The sequence below is a fragment of the Scyliorhinus torazame genome, chromosome 21 (assembly GCF_047496885.1).
Source record: "Scyliorhinus torazame isolate Kashiwa2021f chromosome 21, sScyTor2.1, whole genome shotgun sequence".
Taxonomy (NCBI): domain Eukaryota; kingdom Metazoa; phylum Chordata; class Chondrichthyes; order Carcharhiniformes; family Scyliorhinidae; genus Scyliorhinus; species Scyliorhinus torazame.
Window position 1 is genome coordinate 52,401,335 of NC_092727.1, and position 14,845 is coordinate 52,416,179.

At 47.8% G+C, this 14,845-nt stretch overlaps 1 protein-coding gene across 3 annotated transcripts in view; it reads right to left on the bottom strand.

Moving 5' to 3' along the window:
• The window catches only part of ets1 (v-ets avian erythroblastosis virus E26 oncogene homolog 1), a 158,760-nt gene that overhangs the window by 22,701 nt on the left and 121,214 nt on the right, over positions 1–14,845 (bottom strand). For all 3 annotated transcript variants that reach the window (XM_072486808.1, XM_072486807.1, XM_072486809.1), the window contains 4 exons: positions 13,584–13,703; positions 8,913–9,113; positions 5,726–5,812; positions 4,782–5,024 (listed from right to left, as the gene is read on the bottom strand). In XM_072486808.1, coding sequence (XP_072342909.1) covers positions 4,782–5,024; positions 5,726–5,812; positions 8,913–9,113; positions 13,584–13,703 — 651 coding nt within the window. The remainder of the gene's footprint in view (positions 1–4,781; positions 5,025–5,725; positions 5,813–8,912; positions 9,114–13,583; positions 13,704–14,845) is intronic.

The following is a 14,845-nucleotide window of genomic DNA, read 5'->3' on the forward strand; positions in this document are numbered from 1 at the left end:
TAGGATGTGTGGAAATATACAACACGAGGATAGAAAATACAAGTTTGTTTTGATTTTCGAAATGGAGTAAAAACGGTTCCGTGTACATGACAGGAGCACCAGGGGACAAGATTAAACTGCAGAAGAGCTAGGAATGGACTGGAGGCGGGATTTACCGGCTGCTCATGCTGGCAGGAAATTCCGGTCCCACACTGGTGGACGGGTTTCCTGGCGACGAGGGGTGCTGTCATTGGGAAATTCCATTGACAAAGGCGGGGTCGGTAGATCCCGCTGGTGGGCCACCTCCGCTGCTGAATAACATGTGGCGCGTTGGTCGGTAAATCCTGCCCAGTATATTGGGCAGGTCTTCTTTTCCCACGGAGTAGTGTGAATTGCTGGCTGATATGGTGGGTGCTGACTCTTCAAGAAGGAAGTGGAAAAGTCCCTGATTGAGGTAAGGAGTGCATCATGTAAAAATTGAGAGATTTAACAGAAAAAGTACACATATGGACCAGGTCTCTGCTACTTTGAATAAACTGCACCTGAAATCTCTGATATAGAGAATTTAATTACATTGGGGCAGGGAGCTTCGACGAGCAGGAGAGGACAGACGATTCAGGAATAATAAAAAAGAATAGAAGTTATGTTACGGTTATATAGGGCTGGGTTTTCACCAAGTGGTGGAGACTCAATGGTGCTTTAAAAATTGACCAGATTTAGCAGCGCCTTCCGGCAGTTCCTATTGTTGCCAGTAGGGAAAAGAGGAACAAATCCCATTTTTACAGTAGCAAGGGTCTTAAATCTAATGTAAGAGCTACAAATATTTGGAGTAGATGCAAATACCTGTGAAGGGCGGATAAGGTCTGTAGGATAAGGCCTGTAGAACTATCAAACTGTGAAGTTATTTAAATCCCTAGCCCTTTAAAAATAAAATCAGGGCAGCACGGTGGTGCAGTGGTTAGCACTGCTGCCTCACGGCACCGAGGTCCCAGGTTCGATCCCGGCTCTGGGTCATTGTTCGTGTGGAGTTTACATATTCTCCCCGTGTTTGTGTGGGTTTCGCCCCCACAACCCAAAGATGTGCTGGGTAGGTGGATTGGGTACACAAAATTGCCCCTTAATTGGAAAAAATGAATTGGGTACTCTAAATTTATTTTTAAAAAATAAAACCAAAATGCTTTATGCATCAGTGAGAGCTGGAAAAAAAATCTGTTCTAGCAGCGAAAATAACTGTTGACATTTCCCCAACGGCTATCATAACTTATTAATCCTTGGTTTCTTTCCACAACCTTTGGGTTTCTCAGCAGGGATCCTAGGTTCACAGTTTGATTGATGGCTCAGACAATTTATTAAAGGATTAGCTATCTTTGATGTGGGATTATAAATATAAATCTGTATGTTTTTATACGGGATTGAGTACTTGAGGGGATTTAAAAGTTTTGAAAAGGCTTTCATGATTGGGAGGTTTTTTGGCATTAAGCAAAGGATGCAATAGATTTTTAAACCTTGGGTGAGTTGGCATGAAAAACGTGGATATGAGAGAGCGTGGCTTGGCATGGAATGGAATTTTTATGGGGGCCATAAGGGTGCCTGGGGGTGGTTAGGGGCATGGGAGAATGGAGTTGGCATCAGAAGTGAGTGGGTGTTATGGGCAGGGGCTAGCGGGCCTAAATTATAAGGAGACAGCATGGATAAAGTCCCAGAGAACCAAACAGCCCACCTCAGAATTCAGAAGCCCTGTGGTCAGATCTGATCTGTGTCAGCGGGCCAAACTCCATTCCACATCCCCCCACCTCCATCAGCCTGGGGGAAAAATCAGGTCTGATCGGGCACTTTAAAAGTCAAGACATTTCCTGACTCATGCTGCCTGCCTCGGTAGCAAAGATCTGGCCCGCAATCTCTAGTTAGACCGCAACAAAAATATGGTGTCCAGCTCCAGGAGGCCATACTGGCTTTGAGAGAGACGTTGCACAGATTTACCAGAATTGTACCAGGGCTCAAAGGGTTAAATTACGAAGACAAGTTGCATAAACTATTTCCTCTGGTGGGGGTATGTAAAACAAGGGGACAGAACTTTACAATTCTGGCACGGCCACCTTCGCATAGTGGAAATTTAAATTTATAACTCTCCTCACAAAAACACTGATGAGGCTGAGGGTCAATCAAAAATCTCTAATTTTTGTTAGATAAAAGGTATGAAGGATTACGGAACTGGGGCAGGTAGATTGATCAATAATGATCCAATTACAGTTGTAACAAGCTTGAAGGTGTGAATGGCTTACTATATTTAGAGCACAGTGAAACATTCATTGGAACACTGGAGATCCCAGGTATGGGGCGGGATTCTCCCCTACCCGGCGGGGCGGGGGGTTCCGGCGTAATGGAGTGGCGGGAACCACTCCGGTGTCGGGCTGCCCGAAAGGTGCGGAAGTCTCTGCACCTTTAGGGGCCAAGCCCTCACCTTGTGGGGCTAGGCCCGCGCCGGAGCGGTTTCCGCTCCACCGGCTGGCGGGAAAGGCCTTTGGCGCCACGCCAGCCGGGGCCGAAAGGTCTTCACCGGGCGACGCATGCGCGGGAGCGTCAGCGGCTGCTCTCGTCATCCCCGCGCACGCGCAGGGGAAGGGTTCTCTTCCGCCTCTGCCACAGTGAAGACCATGGCAAAGGCCCAATGATCGGTGGGCCCCGATCACGGGCCAGGCCACGGTGGGGGCAACCCCCGGGGCCAGATGACCCCCCCCCCTACCAGGACTCCGGAGCCTGCCCGTGCCGCCTTGTCCCGCCGTTCAAAAGTTGGTTTAATCCACGCTGGCGGGACAGGCATTCCAGCAGCGGGACTTTGGCCCATCGCGGGCCGGAGAACCAGTGGGGGTGGGCCCGCCGACCGGCGCGGTGCGATTCCCGCCCCTGCCGACCGGCGCGGTGCGATTCCCGCCCCTGCCGACCGGCGCGGCATGATTCCCGCCCCTGCCGAATCTCTGGTGGCGGTGACTTCGGGACACGGCGAGGGCGGGATTCACGCCAGCCCCCGGCGATTCTCCAACCCGGCAGGGGTACGGAGAATCCAGCCCATGGTTTTAAAGGTACTCAAATGTTTTGACAAGGGTCCATGAGGTCAATATGCCCAATAGTGACTCATCCTGTCAGATTGGCAAGATAATCACTGAGGTAATTATTCATTTTGGTGATCTTCAGGTTCCATATTTAGTTGTGAAACTATTGTCAGTTGACCCTTTCCACCCAGTTTCTGATAGCGATGTAAAAGTGTCTCATTTGAAGTAAACATCTGTCCCTCTCAGTGCAGGAGGCTTCTGTGGCTTAAGCTGTCTGTGCCTGTAAGTGTTCCCAATTGTCATCACAGACTTGTAACTTGACAGAAGAGCGACCAAAAAAAACACTGATCAGCAAAAGTAGCCCAGCACGCGCTCAACAGGTTGACATCATTCTCTGCTACCACGGGAACAATTTTTGACTCAAGATATTTGCCTTTTTCACCTTTCATTGCTGCCTTAGCCTCTCACTGTTGTACAGGGATCACCAATCCAGCTCATCCTTTCAAAGGCAAGAAATGAGTCATCTCACTGAATTTCAGCGGTCAGCCTCCATCCCACCCCTACCCCATTCATAAAACATATCTAAGGTTCCCAGCTCTGGCTGGGTATCTGCTTGGGTGGTACATCACATGACCACCCACTTGGCACCGCCCTGACCCTGCACTCCTGCCATTGGTCTACCCTCAGAGAGCACTGCCTTACGTGACCAATTGTGAAGGGAACAACATCTGTTACAGAACTGAACTCATCTTGACTATTTTTAAAACCACTGCCTCCCCCATCACTAATGTCATTCAACAACAACTTATATTTAAATATAGTCATGTGTAGATTTGTGACAGGACTTGCATATTGCTGGAAAAAAAATACATCCTATCAAAGCTTTTTGTCTTGCAATCAGGACAGTTCACAAGGGTATCACTGGTAAATGAATAATAATTTATACTGCATGAGAAGAGAATGCTGATCGGTTGGCAAGTGGACTCTGATTGGTAGAGGTGTTTACGTAGTGCCTTTAATGCAATGAAAAATTCCTAGGCAATTAACAGGAGTAATATAAAATAATGTAGGATACTGAACCATGTAGATCAGATAGCCATATGCTTGGTTAAAGAGGTAGGATTTAAAAATGGTCTTAAAGGAGACTGGTGAGATCGAGATCCAGAGAGGTGTAGAGGATTTTTGTGGGCTTAGGGCCTGTGTAACTGAAGGCAGCCACCAACAACAGGGAAATTATATTTATAAATGCACAAGAGGCCAGAATTAGAGGAGTGCAGATATCTGAGAGGGTTGTGGGACTGGGGAATAGTCAATAGAGGTAAACAAAAGGCACTGGTGCGGGTTTCAGCAGCAGATGAGCCAAGACACAGGCACAGTCGAGGGATGATAAGAAGTTGGGAAAAAAATCGGTTTCAGCGATGATGTGAACATGAGGTCGGAATTTCACCTCAGGATGAAATGTGATACAGGGTTGAGAACAGACTGATTCAAGCTAACAGATTCAAGTATTTAAAGAAAAAGAGAACACAATTTTGTTTTTTATTCCTTGATTCTTGGAGGCATTATGATAATTCTGGAGAGTTGACAACCCAAACCGGAGTCCACCTCCTTCCCTCAGACACTACACTTTCCAGAGTTAACCATTATCCACAGATTAGCACCGGGAATGCTGCAGGGACTTCCAGCAGCATGGTCACCATGACAGGGATAGCACAGGGAGGCCCAGTACCCTACCCCACAACACCAACCTACCTCGACTGATGCGGCCCACGCACATGTTGTCAGGTGAGACCACCTCCTGTTTGATGTAATACTCGGTCTGCAGTGAGTCGACGGGAGCATCGCGAGTGATCACAGCCTGATAATCCGCCTCGTATTTTAGAGAGAGTAGCTCCTCTGAGCTAATAGGATGAAGAGTTTGGTAGGATTCTGTAATGAATCCTGGCTCAGAGTACTCAGAGGGGGGAACACACTGAGCATGTTCACTGCCGTATCCTGTCAAGAGAGAGACTCAAGTCAGTGGGAATGAGACAATCGGAGAGAAGTCAAATCAGATGCAGTCTGCATGAGGATTACAGACACACAATCAGCCACCCGTGGGTAATATTGATGTCATCCTGAAATTCTGTAATTCTCTGTTCCCTCCAATTCTTTTGAGAAGATATTGGTTTGTGTTTGTGCCCAGCAGACACATTACCCATAATTACTCTCGCTGGCATGTCCTTGCTGCTTATTCCACCCTGAAACCTGTCCCTGTCCTTATCCATTCCCAGTCGCGGGTCCCTGTTTAATGAAGGCCAGGGTAACTCTGGCTGGCGTTTCCTCTCCCTAGCCCAGGATCAGAGAGCTCATTGACGCTCACCGACCACTGAACAGTACTGCTGGGCTCAGTTTGTAACTGTTTTCATCCAGCAGTTGCTACAGGAATCCATCAAACCACATGTCGCCTCAGCCCAATGGCCACACCTGGATAGATACCACCCGACCCACATCTGGACCGGCACCCCCTACCCACACCTGGACTGTTCCCCACACCTGGACCGTTCCCCACACCTGGACCGTTCCCCACACCTGGGCCTTACCCCACAGCCCTGCCTGGACCCAAGCCCGTTGCGCACATGTGGGAGGAAACCTGGTGCTCCACTTGTCCCAGAGGCAGGTGACTGTGAACTGACTCCTCTGGAGCAATAACTTACCCATGGTATAGGCAGAGAAGAGACTGTTCTCGGAGTAACTGGAAACCACCCCATTCACCACATAGGGCTTAATGTCCTCTTGGCATTCTGTCAGAAGTGCAAGTCAGACTGTCAGCAAACCTTTGAAAAACCTTTATATATTCAAATCAAGTTCACACTATGTTGATAGATATTCCGCTGTCTAATCAGCACTTTGCATTGTATGCAGCCCAGTAACATTATACTTCAAGTCAGATACAGCATAGCTTAATTCAGAGGAAAGCTCCTGTGTGGGGCTGTGTGCTGGAAGGCAGAACATTTCACAGTTTCATGACAGAGTTTCTCCCTCCCAAGATGGCCATAGGAAGTCAGCCCGGAGGTCACATAGTTGACTGATGGAAAACCCCCATCAATGCAACGATGATCGGCTGTGTAGCCTTGCTAAACTATATAAGCAGAGTACTGAGTCCTACTAAGCAGAAATCAACTTGGTGAATGCAAGGAAGGTGAACTTGGTGAATGCAAGGAAGGTGCCTTGGGGGGGGAGGGAAGAGTTTGCTTTGTACACACCGTTTATTGCTTATCGTAAACTCTACAAAGCCCCGATTTGTATTGAACTGGCCTGTGTGAGGACCGTACTGGTAATCTGACTGTCATTGTTGGATACTGTGTTGAGTTTCCCCTTGGAAACTGATTGGCTGTCCAGGTTAAAAATGTATTAAAGTCGCCATAGTCCCAGATGACCATCGGCTGCTTTCCCCTTTAGGGAGAGAGCTGATTGCTGTTAATTTAACCTGATGATCACCTCAACCTCAGATGAGGGGCAAGGTTGAGAAGGTGGGGTCCCATCTCCTTGCGACATTGCAACTTTCTCCACAAATGCTCCTAGGGCAGTGTCATGTGAGGGTACCTTTTAAGAAATGGATATTTAAGCAATGTATCTTTAAGAAAACAGTGATGTCAGAGAGTGGGTGGAGCTGAGCTCAGTTCAGCCATTTTGAAGTTTCAGTTTTGAGGAAAAGAGCTTGGTGTGTGTCTGTGTTTGCAATGAGCTGGATCTGCTGTGATTTCTGCCATGAAAGACTATCTCTGGATCATTTGGGTGATTTAAACTCATAATAGTAAAGCCTTTAACCTGATGTGTTTCTGTTTAAAGGTGTTAAGTCTCTCTTGGATGTTGAAGGGAATAACTGAAGGATTATTTAGTGTTGTAATATTTTCAGGGTTATCTTTGAAATAAGGGGTGTTAAGAGATCCAATGTTTATTTAAAAGGTTAAGTTGAGTTCATAGAATAAACATTGTTTTGTGTTTAAAATCCACGTGTCCATAATTGTAATCCCACTCCTGGAGAACAAGCCGTGTACTCGGAAAAGCAACAATAGCATTAAAGGGGGAGGTTGGTTGAACTCCATGATACATTTTGGGGTTCTGAAAACGCCTTGCCCATACCAGCAGGTACAACACAGGGTTAGATACAGAATAAAGCTCCCTCTACACTGTTTCCATAAAACACTCCCAAGACAGGTACAGAACAGGGTTAGATACAGAGTAAAACTCCCTCTACACTGTTCCGATAAAACACTCCCAAGATAGGTTCACCATAGGGTTAGATACAGAGTAAATACCACCTCTACATTGTCCCCCTAAAACACTCCCAGGACAGGTGCAGCACAGTCTTAGATACAGAATAAAGCTCTCTCTACAATGTGCGACTATCAAGTCCACCCATTTGCTGTACAAGTGTCCCACTGTTATTTCCAATGTCAGGCATCTTGTACCCTTTGAATGAGATTGCCAATGTGTTCCTCTCACTGTGATGCACCATGTGGCATTCTTCTTATTAAAGGTGTGTTATAAATGTAAGTTAATGCGTTCATATGGAACCAGGGATACTTCTCTGACCTGAGCCCCAGTCTGCTGGAATCAGAGTTCAGACTACCTAAACTTATTCTTGTTGAACCTTCTGGAAGGCTAAAGAGTGAAGTGACTTTTATCCACTTTGGAACAATGCAGTAAAAGCTTGCAAGACCAGGCTCAGAGGAGACTGCACACCCAGTGACCCAATATTGGCATGTATTGACTTATGAAACAGTTGAATTATCTGCTATGTCAGACAGAGAGAAGTGGTTCAAGATGGCTGCTGACCACCATCTTCCTAAAGCAAGTAGGAGTGGACAATTAACACCAGTGATGCTCACATCCCATGAAAGATTGAAAGAGAATATCCCCATGCACCAACATAGCACCAAAACCTGACAAACTGGCACCTGCGCCATTAAACCCTTCACATAAATATACAGTTGATAAACTGCTGATCAAATAGATGTGCGCACGTGTGCGTGTAAGGGTTCACATTAATGCAAATTAACAGCAGAACTTGATTATATATTCTCCGGCTGAAATCTGGCTCTCTTCTGCATAAACAAGACCAATTTTGCATGTACTGTCCCATGTGACATCCGCAGACAGCGTGACCACAGTGTTTGGAGGAAGCCTCAGCAGTGTCGGGCATACTCCCAGAACAGCAGTCAGGGAAAATAAAGGAAATGCAAGAAACATACAGCAAGGTCTTAACATACAAACATCTCATTCCATTTAAACCATTTTAATCGTTAAATACAGATGCAAAGCAGATAAGGTCTCGGAAAAGTAATTGTGACAGAATTGGACACACCTCACCAGCATGCATTTTTTTGATCACTGTCAGCACCAAGTTTTTTTAATTTAAAAAATAAATAAATTTAGAGTACCCAATTCATTTTTTCCAATTAAGGGGCAATTTAGCGTGGCCAATCCACCTAACCTGCACATCTTTGGGTTGTGGGGGCGAAGCCCACGCAAACACGGGGTGAATGTGCAATCTCCACACGGACAGTGACCCAGAGCCGGGATCGAACCTGGGACCTCGCCGCTGAGAGGCAGCAGAGCTAATCCACTGCGCCACTGTGCTGCCCCCTGTCAACACCAAGTTGATAATCTGCTCTTTATGGCCAGTGGACACAGAAACTGGCAACACTTGGTCATTGCAGATAGAAACAGCTCAGTAGGATGCTGCAGGGTAACTTTGGGGAGTGTCTACAATCGATATGCACTATATTGTCATAGAATTCATTCTGTGCACTTCTACCATTTAAACTAAATCGGAGAGCATTAAAAATTCCACAAGAATATCCAACTTTAGGATGGAAAGCTTAATCTGTGTCTTACCTTTCTGAAGCTGCTCAAGATGTTCCCACAGGATATCACCCACAAAGTCAGGGGCCAACTCCAGAAAGCTGTCCCTGCCCAAGGCACAGAGACTGGCGCCATTCATTCGGAATTGGTGGAAATCCACGTTCTTCAAACTGAATTCGTTGACAGCCCAGACTAACCAGTGAGTCACATGCTCATCCATCCACTGCCGTGGGTCTATGGGGAGACACAAGAAATGTGTGATTTTTCTGTATCCAGCAGCAATCATTACAATTCTCAAAGTACGGGTTGGGCCATGGTGTAGTGTTATCTACTCCCACAATACCAAAGGATTCCACTAAAGGTTGCACTTTGGGTAGGGTTACCAGCTCCCCAGGGTTCACCTGGAGTCTTTGAGAATTGAAGATTAACCTGCTAGACACTGGCATGATGGATTGGCCATGATCAATGCACGGAGTTATGGGGCTAGGGCAGGGAGTGGGTTGGTGCAGGCTCGACGGGCCGAATGGTTTCATTCTGCTCTGTAAGGATTCTGTATATTACCAACCTCAGGAAAGCTATCATAGGAGCATTAAAAAGCGTTTTTCTTCATTTTCTTTCAACAATTTTGTTTACTAACATAACGGAGAGCTATTTGACTGGGTGTGGTGGTTGGAATAGGAGATGATGTGATGAAACGCTAGATATACAGAGACCCTAACTTGGGACCAGGTCACCTGCAGTCACGCAGACACTGAAGTCAGCTAACTTGATCACTACGAGTGATAGTTGGTCGATTCCTCACATAAATTAACTCCCCAACCCTTTGGACCACCTGAGAGTGGAAGAGTCTAGTAATGCCAAAAGTTCAAAGTGAGAACTGGATTCTTTCAATTGGTAATTATTTGAACATTGAACACTTGTTTCAAATTGATTAAAAATAGATCACTGCCCGCCGGTTGCCAAAGTCTCCGGCACCAGATATTCGGCGGGGGCGGGAATCGCGCGCGCCGGTTGGCGGGCCCCCCCCGCTCGATTCTCTGGCCCGCATGGGCTGAAGTCCCGCCGCTAAAATGCCTGTCCTGCCGGCGTAAATTAAACCACCTACCTTACCAGCGGGACAAGGCGGCGGGCTCCAGGGTCCTGGGGGGTGCGCGGAGCGATCTGGCCCCGGGGGGTGCCCCCACGGTGGCCTGGACCGCGATTGGGGCCCACCGATCCGCGGGCGGGCCTGTGCCGTGGGGGCACTCTTTCCCTTCCACCTCCGCCACGGTCTCCACCATGGCGGAGGCGGGAGAGACTCCCTCCACTGCGCATGCGCGGGAATGCCGTCAGCGGTCGCTGACGCTCCCGCGCATGCGCCGCCCGGAGATGTCATTTCCGCGCCAGCTGGCGGGGCACCAAAGGCCTTTTCCGCCAGCTGGCGGGACGGAAATTCGTCCAGCGCTGACCTAGCCCCTTAAGGTTGGGGCTCGGCCCCCAAAGATGCGGAGCATTCCGCACCTTTGGGGCAGCACGATGCCCGACTGATTTGCACTGTTTTGGGCGCCAGTCGGCGGACATCGCGCCGTTTCCGGAGAATTTCGCCCCAGAAATCTGGTGCTGACATGATGGGCTGAATGGCCTCTTTCTATCCTAATGTTTCTTTGGTTCTAAATTCAATAGAATGAGATTAAAGAACACAAGTTCATTTTCCCACTCATGACATTTGACTTTGACATGAACCAGGAATTTTCAAATTTGTCAAATCAACGTTCAGAACTCAAAGGCAACAGGATAAGCAGCAAGTGATAGACAGAGCGAAGCCATCCCTCAACCAACGGTTGAGACCTAAACTTTGCATTCCTGCCACATCGAGTTGTGAATAGTGGTGGGCAATTAAACAACTCACTGGAGGAGAAGGCTCCACAAATATCCCCATCCTCAATGATGGAGGAGCCCAGCACATATGTGTAAAAGGCAAGGCTGAAGCATTCGCAACATTCTCCCGCCAGAAGTGCCGAGTGAATGATCTCCGTTTCCTCCAGAGGACCCCAGCATCACAGATGTCAGTCTTCAGCCAATTTGATTCATCCGCATAATATCAAAAAATGGCTGAAGGCATGGATACTGCAAAGGCTACGGGTCCTGACAATATTCTGGCAATAATGCTGAAGGCTTGTACTCCAGAACTTGCTGCACCCTAAGTTAAGCTATTCTAGTACAGCTACAATTCTGGCATCGACCTGACAATGTGGAAAATTGCACAGGTGTGTCCTGTACACAAAAAACAGGACAAATCCAACCAGGCCAATTACCGTCATATCAGTCTACTTTCAATCAATAAAGTGACGGCGGTGTCATCAACAGTGCTTTCAAGTGACAATTACTTAACAATAACCCAGTGTCACTCAGCTCCTAACCTCATTACAGCCTTGGTTCAAACATGGTCAAAAGAGCTGAACACCAGAGGTGAGGTGAAAGTGATTGCCCTTGGCATTAAAGTAGCATTTGATCGAGTGTGGCATCAAGGAGGCCCAGTAAAACTGGAGGCAATGGGAATCAGGGGGAAACTCTCCAATGGTTGGAAGGAAGATGCTTGTGGTTGTTGGAGGTAGTCAGCTCAGACCCGGGACATCACTACAAGTGTTTCTCAGGGTATTGTCCGAGGCCCAATCATCTTCTGCTCCTCAATCAATTACCTTCCTTCCGACCAAGGTCAGATGTGTGGATGTTCACCGATGAATGCACAATGTTCAGCACCATTCACGACAACTCAGGCACTGAAACAGTCCAAGTGCAAATGCAGCACGACCTGGACAATATCCAGGCTTCGGCTAACCGGTGGCAATTAACATTCGCGCCACTCAAGTGCCAAATGACCATCTCCAATAACAGAGAATCAAACCATTGCCCCATGATATTCAATGGCATTACCATCACGCAGTCCCCCATTTTCAACATCCTGATATTTACCATTGACTAGAAACTGATCTGGACTAGCTATATAAATACTGTGGCTACAAGGGCAGGTCAGAGGCTAGGAATTCTGTGGCAGGAAACTCACCTCTCAACTCCCACAAACAAGGCACAAGTCAGGAGTGTGATGGAATACTCTCCACTTTCCTGGACGAGTGCAGCTCCAAAAACACTGAAGAAGCTTGACACCATCCAGGACAAGGCAGCCCAAATGATTGATAACTCTTCCACAAACATTCACTCCTCCCACCACCGAAGTAAGTAGTAGCAGTGTGTATCATCTACAAGATGCACTGAAGGAACTCACCAATTTTCCTTAGGCAGCACGGTCCAAACACACCACTGCTACCATCTTGAAGGACAAGGGCAGCAGATACATGGGAACACCACCACCAGCAATTTCCCATCCAAGTCACTCACCATCCTGACTTGGAAATATATCACTGTTCCTTCATGGTCCCTGGGTCAGAATCCTGGAACTTCCTCCCCAACAGCACTGTGTGTGTACCTACACTACGTGGACTGCAGTGGCTCAGGAAGGCAGCTCACCACATCTTTCCCAAGGGCAGTTAAGGATGTGCAACAAATGCTGGCCTAGCCAGCAAAGCCCACATCCCGTAAAAAATATTTTTAAAATGTCAGTCACCTTTACCCTGAAAATGTCTAAACATTATTTAAGAGATGCCCCTGATTAATGTGTGATGCCCCCCCATGTTGTTTGATTTTTGGAAGAGCTGGGTACCATTTCTGAGGTGAAATGCAAGCATAAATGAAATATTAACAATGTTTAGCATCTCTTGCTGCTTCTGAAGAGGGAAGAATGCCTCTCTGACAACGTGAGAGAGCCCTTTAAAAATCACAATACCCAGGCCACTCAGGCACTTTACTGGAGGATACCCAAGGTCAGATCAATATACAGGGCACAACTGAATGGCCACATTGCGGCTGAAATGCAGTATGCCGTGGCGCAATGTGGTTGATAGAAGCCGGGAGACTGTGCTCTGGGACATACCCGGCTTGCAATGCAAGATGTCGCGATGTGAGTCCCGCTCATTGTGGGCAGGATCTCTTTTAGGCAAATCTGCATTTTAGAGCGAGACAGCTAGTCTTAATCTAATATGTAGTTTCCCGAGGCATTGGGATCTATCCCCTTCGCCTTGGAAAGCTCGGGTGAGCACTATTTAGTACTGGCCTCCACAATGGCGACCAGACGGAATGGCACTCATGGGAGGTTCTCCTAGGGGATCGAGGTCCATAGGTGCATGCCCTTTGTGGATTGTGCACCATTGCACTGCTAGCCTGATGCCCTGGCACTGCCAGCTTGGCATCCTGGCATTGCCACCTGGGTGACAGCCTGGCACTGCCCAGGTGGCACTGCCAGGGTACCAGGGTGACACTGGCAATGTGCCAACCTGGCATTTTTAACACGGTGGCAATCGGGCCAGGGGTGCCCTGCGTGGGGAGGTGCGGGTGAGTGCCTGGGGACCCCCTCATGTGCGTTGGGGGTCGGGGGCTCCAGAGATCAGGACACCTCAGTGCAGAAAATGGGGCTATGTGCGGCCTCAGTGGCCCTTTTCCCGCTGAGGCCCCTTATCAAACCCGAGTGATATTTGACAGCGTTGTGTTTGTCGGCGCTGTTAGCGCCAGGAAACATGAGGTTAAAATACACACGCTGTCGGACTTTGTTCGCATTTAGGTGAATCGCACTCATAAAGGAACTCTGCCACTGCAGTGAATTGTAGTGCTTACCTTTTGGGATTCCCAGTCGCTGCTGTTCCCTGGTGAACTCACTAAATGTGGCCTTGAGGGCTTGAGACATCATTTTGTTACTGCTGGGTGTCAGTAATGGTATGTCCCCACATTCCAGATCTGAAAGGAATTTAGAGGAAAAAAAGATGCATGTTATACTCAAACCAGAAGTGTAAACACATTTTTTTGGGATATGCGGACAGACAAAAATATATTTGGTGAACGTGTTAGTTGGGTATGGGACATGTCTGCAAGATTCACTGCCAAGCAACAAATATTTTGGATTTGATGGTTCAATTGTAGGAAGTACCAGAAATAAACATCTGAAGATTGAGTTTCCATTGGCTCCTAACACTTATCTATCCAATCTACAGGAAGGTGACTGTTACTCTGATTCTCTGATGCTGTAAGCCATCGTTGGGTTGGCAAATGAGTTTAGGATCTGCGTTTACCATGTCCCTTTCTGCATTGTGCCAGGGTCAGTTTAGCAAAAGTACAGAGACACCACCTGAACCATTTTGGTATGCAGAATGGCAGTTTTAAACGTTATGGCGAGTTTAAGATATCCACTGTATCTGCTAATCACTGGAACAGTGTGACAAGATGTGAATCATAGCTGAGATTCGGTAATCTATTGTCACTCTGTCGTACCATGTGTCATTGTGGGATTGATCCTGTGGCTTACCGAACTGGCGGCAGAGGAGGCAGCCATGGGGCTTAGGACCCGCTCCGTTAGCAGCATGACCGACGTAGAGCTGCCTCGTCCTTTTGGGCTGTGCAGAGGAGGCCGTGGAGCAGGTGGTGGCGGAAGGGCAGGCGATGATGCCAAGCACGGCAGCGGGGGAGATGCAGGAGGTCCCTGCAGCGGCAGTGGGCCTGACTCGGCAGGTAACGGTTACCAGGAGGCAGGTGGAGGAGGAGGGCCGGGCACCTGGGATCTCCAGCTCTACCTGGGCTAGAGGGTGGCATCACTATTTGACTCACTGCTGCTTCACCTGGCGCCATGCTGGTTCAGCACACACAGCGGTTTCAAGTGCCCAATTTGTTCACAATCTGTAGCTTCTGACGAGATAGAGCTGCACTTTATATGTCTCAGCAAACCACGACTCTCCTACAACGGTACAAGATACCGGCTTGTGTGAAACTTAATGCTTCATTAGCACTTGAATTCTGAGATGGCGCACGAGCGTGGTGACTCTCTGCGAGCTTTCCCCTACAGATGCTCTTCCTACATCTTTTATACCCATTATTTACAATATGTT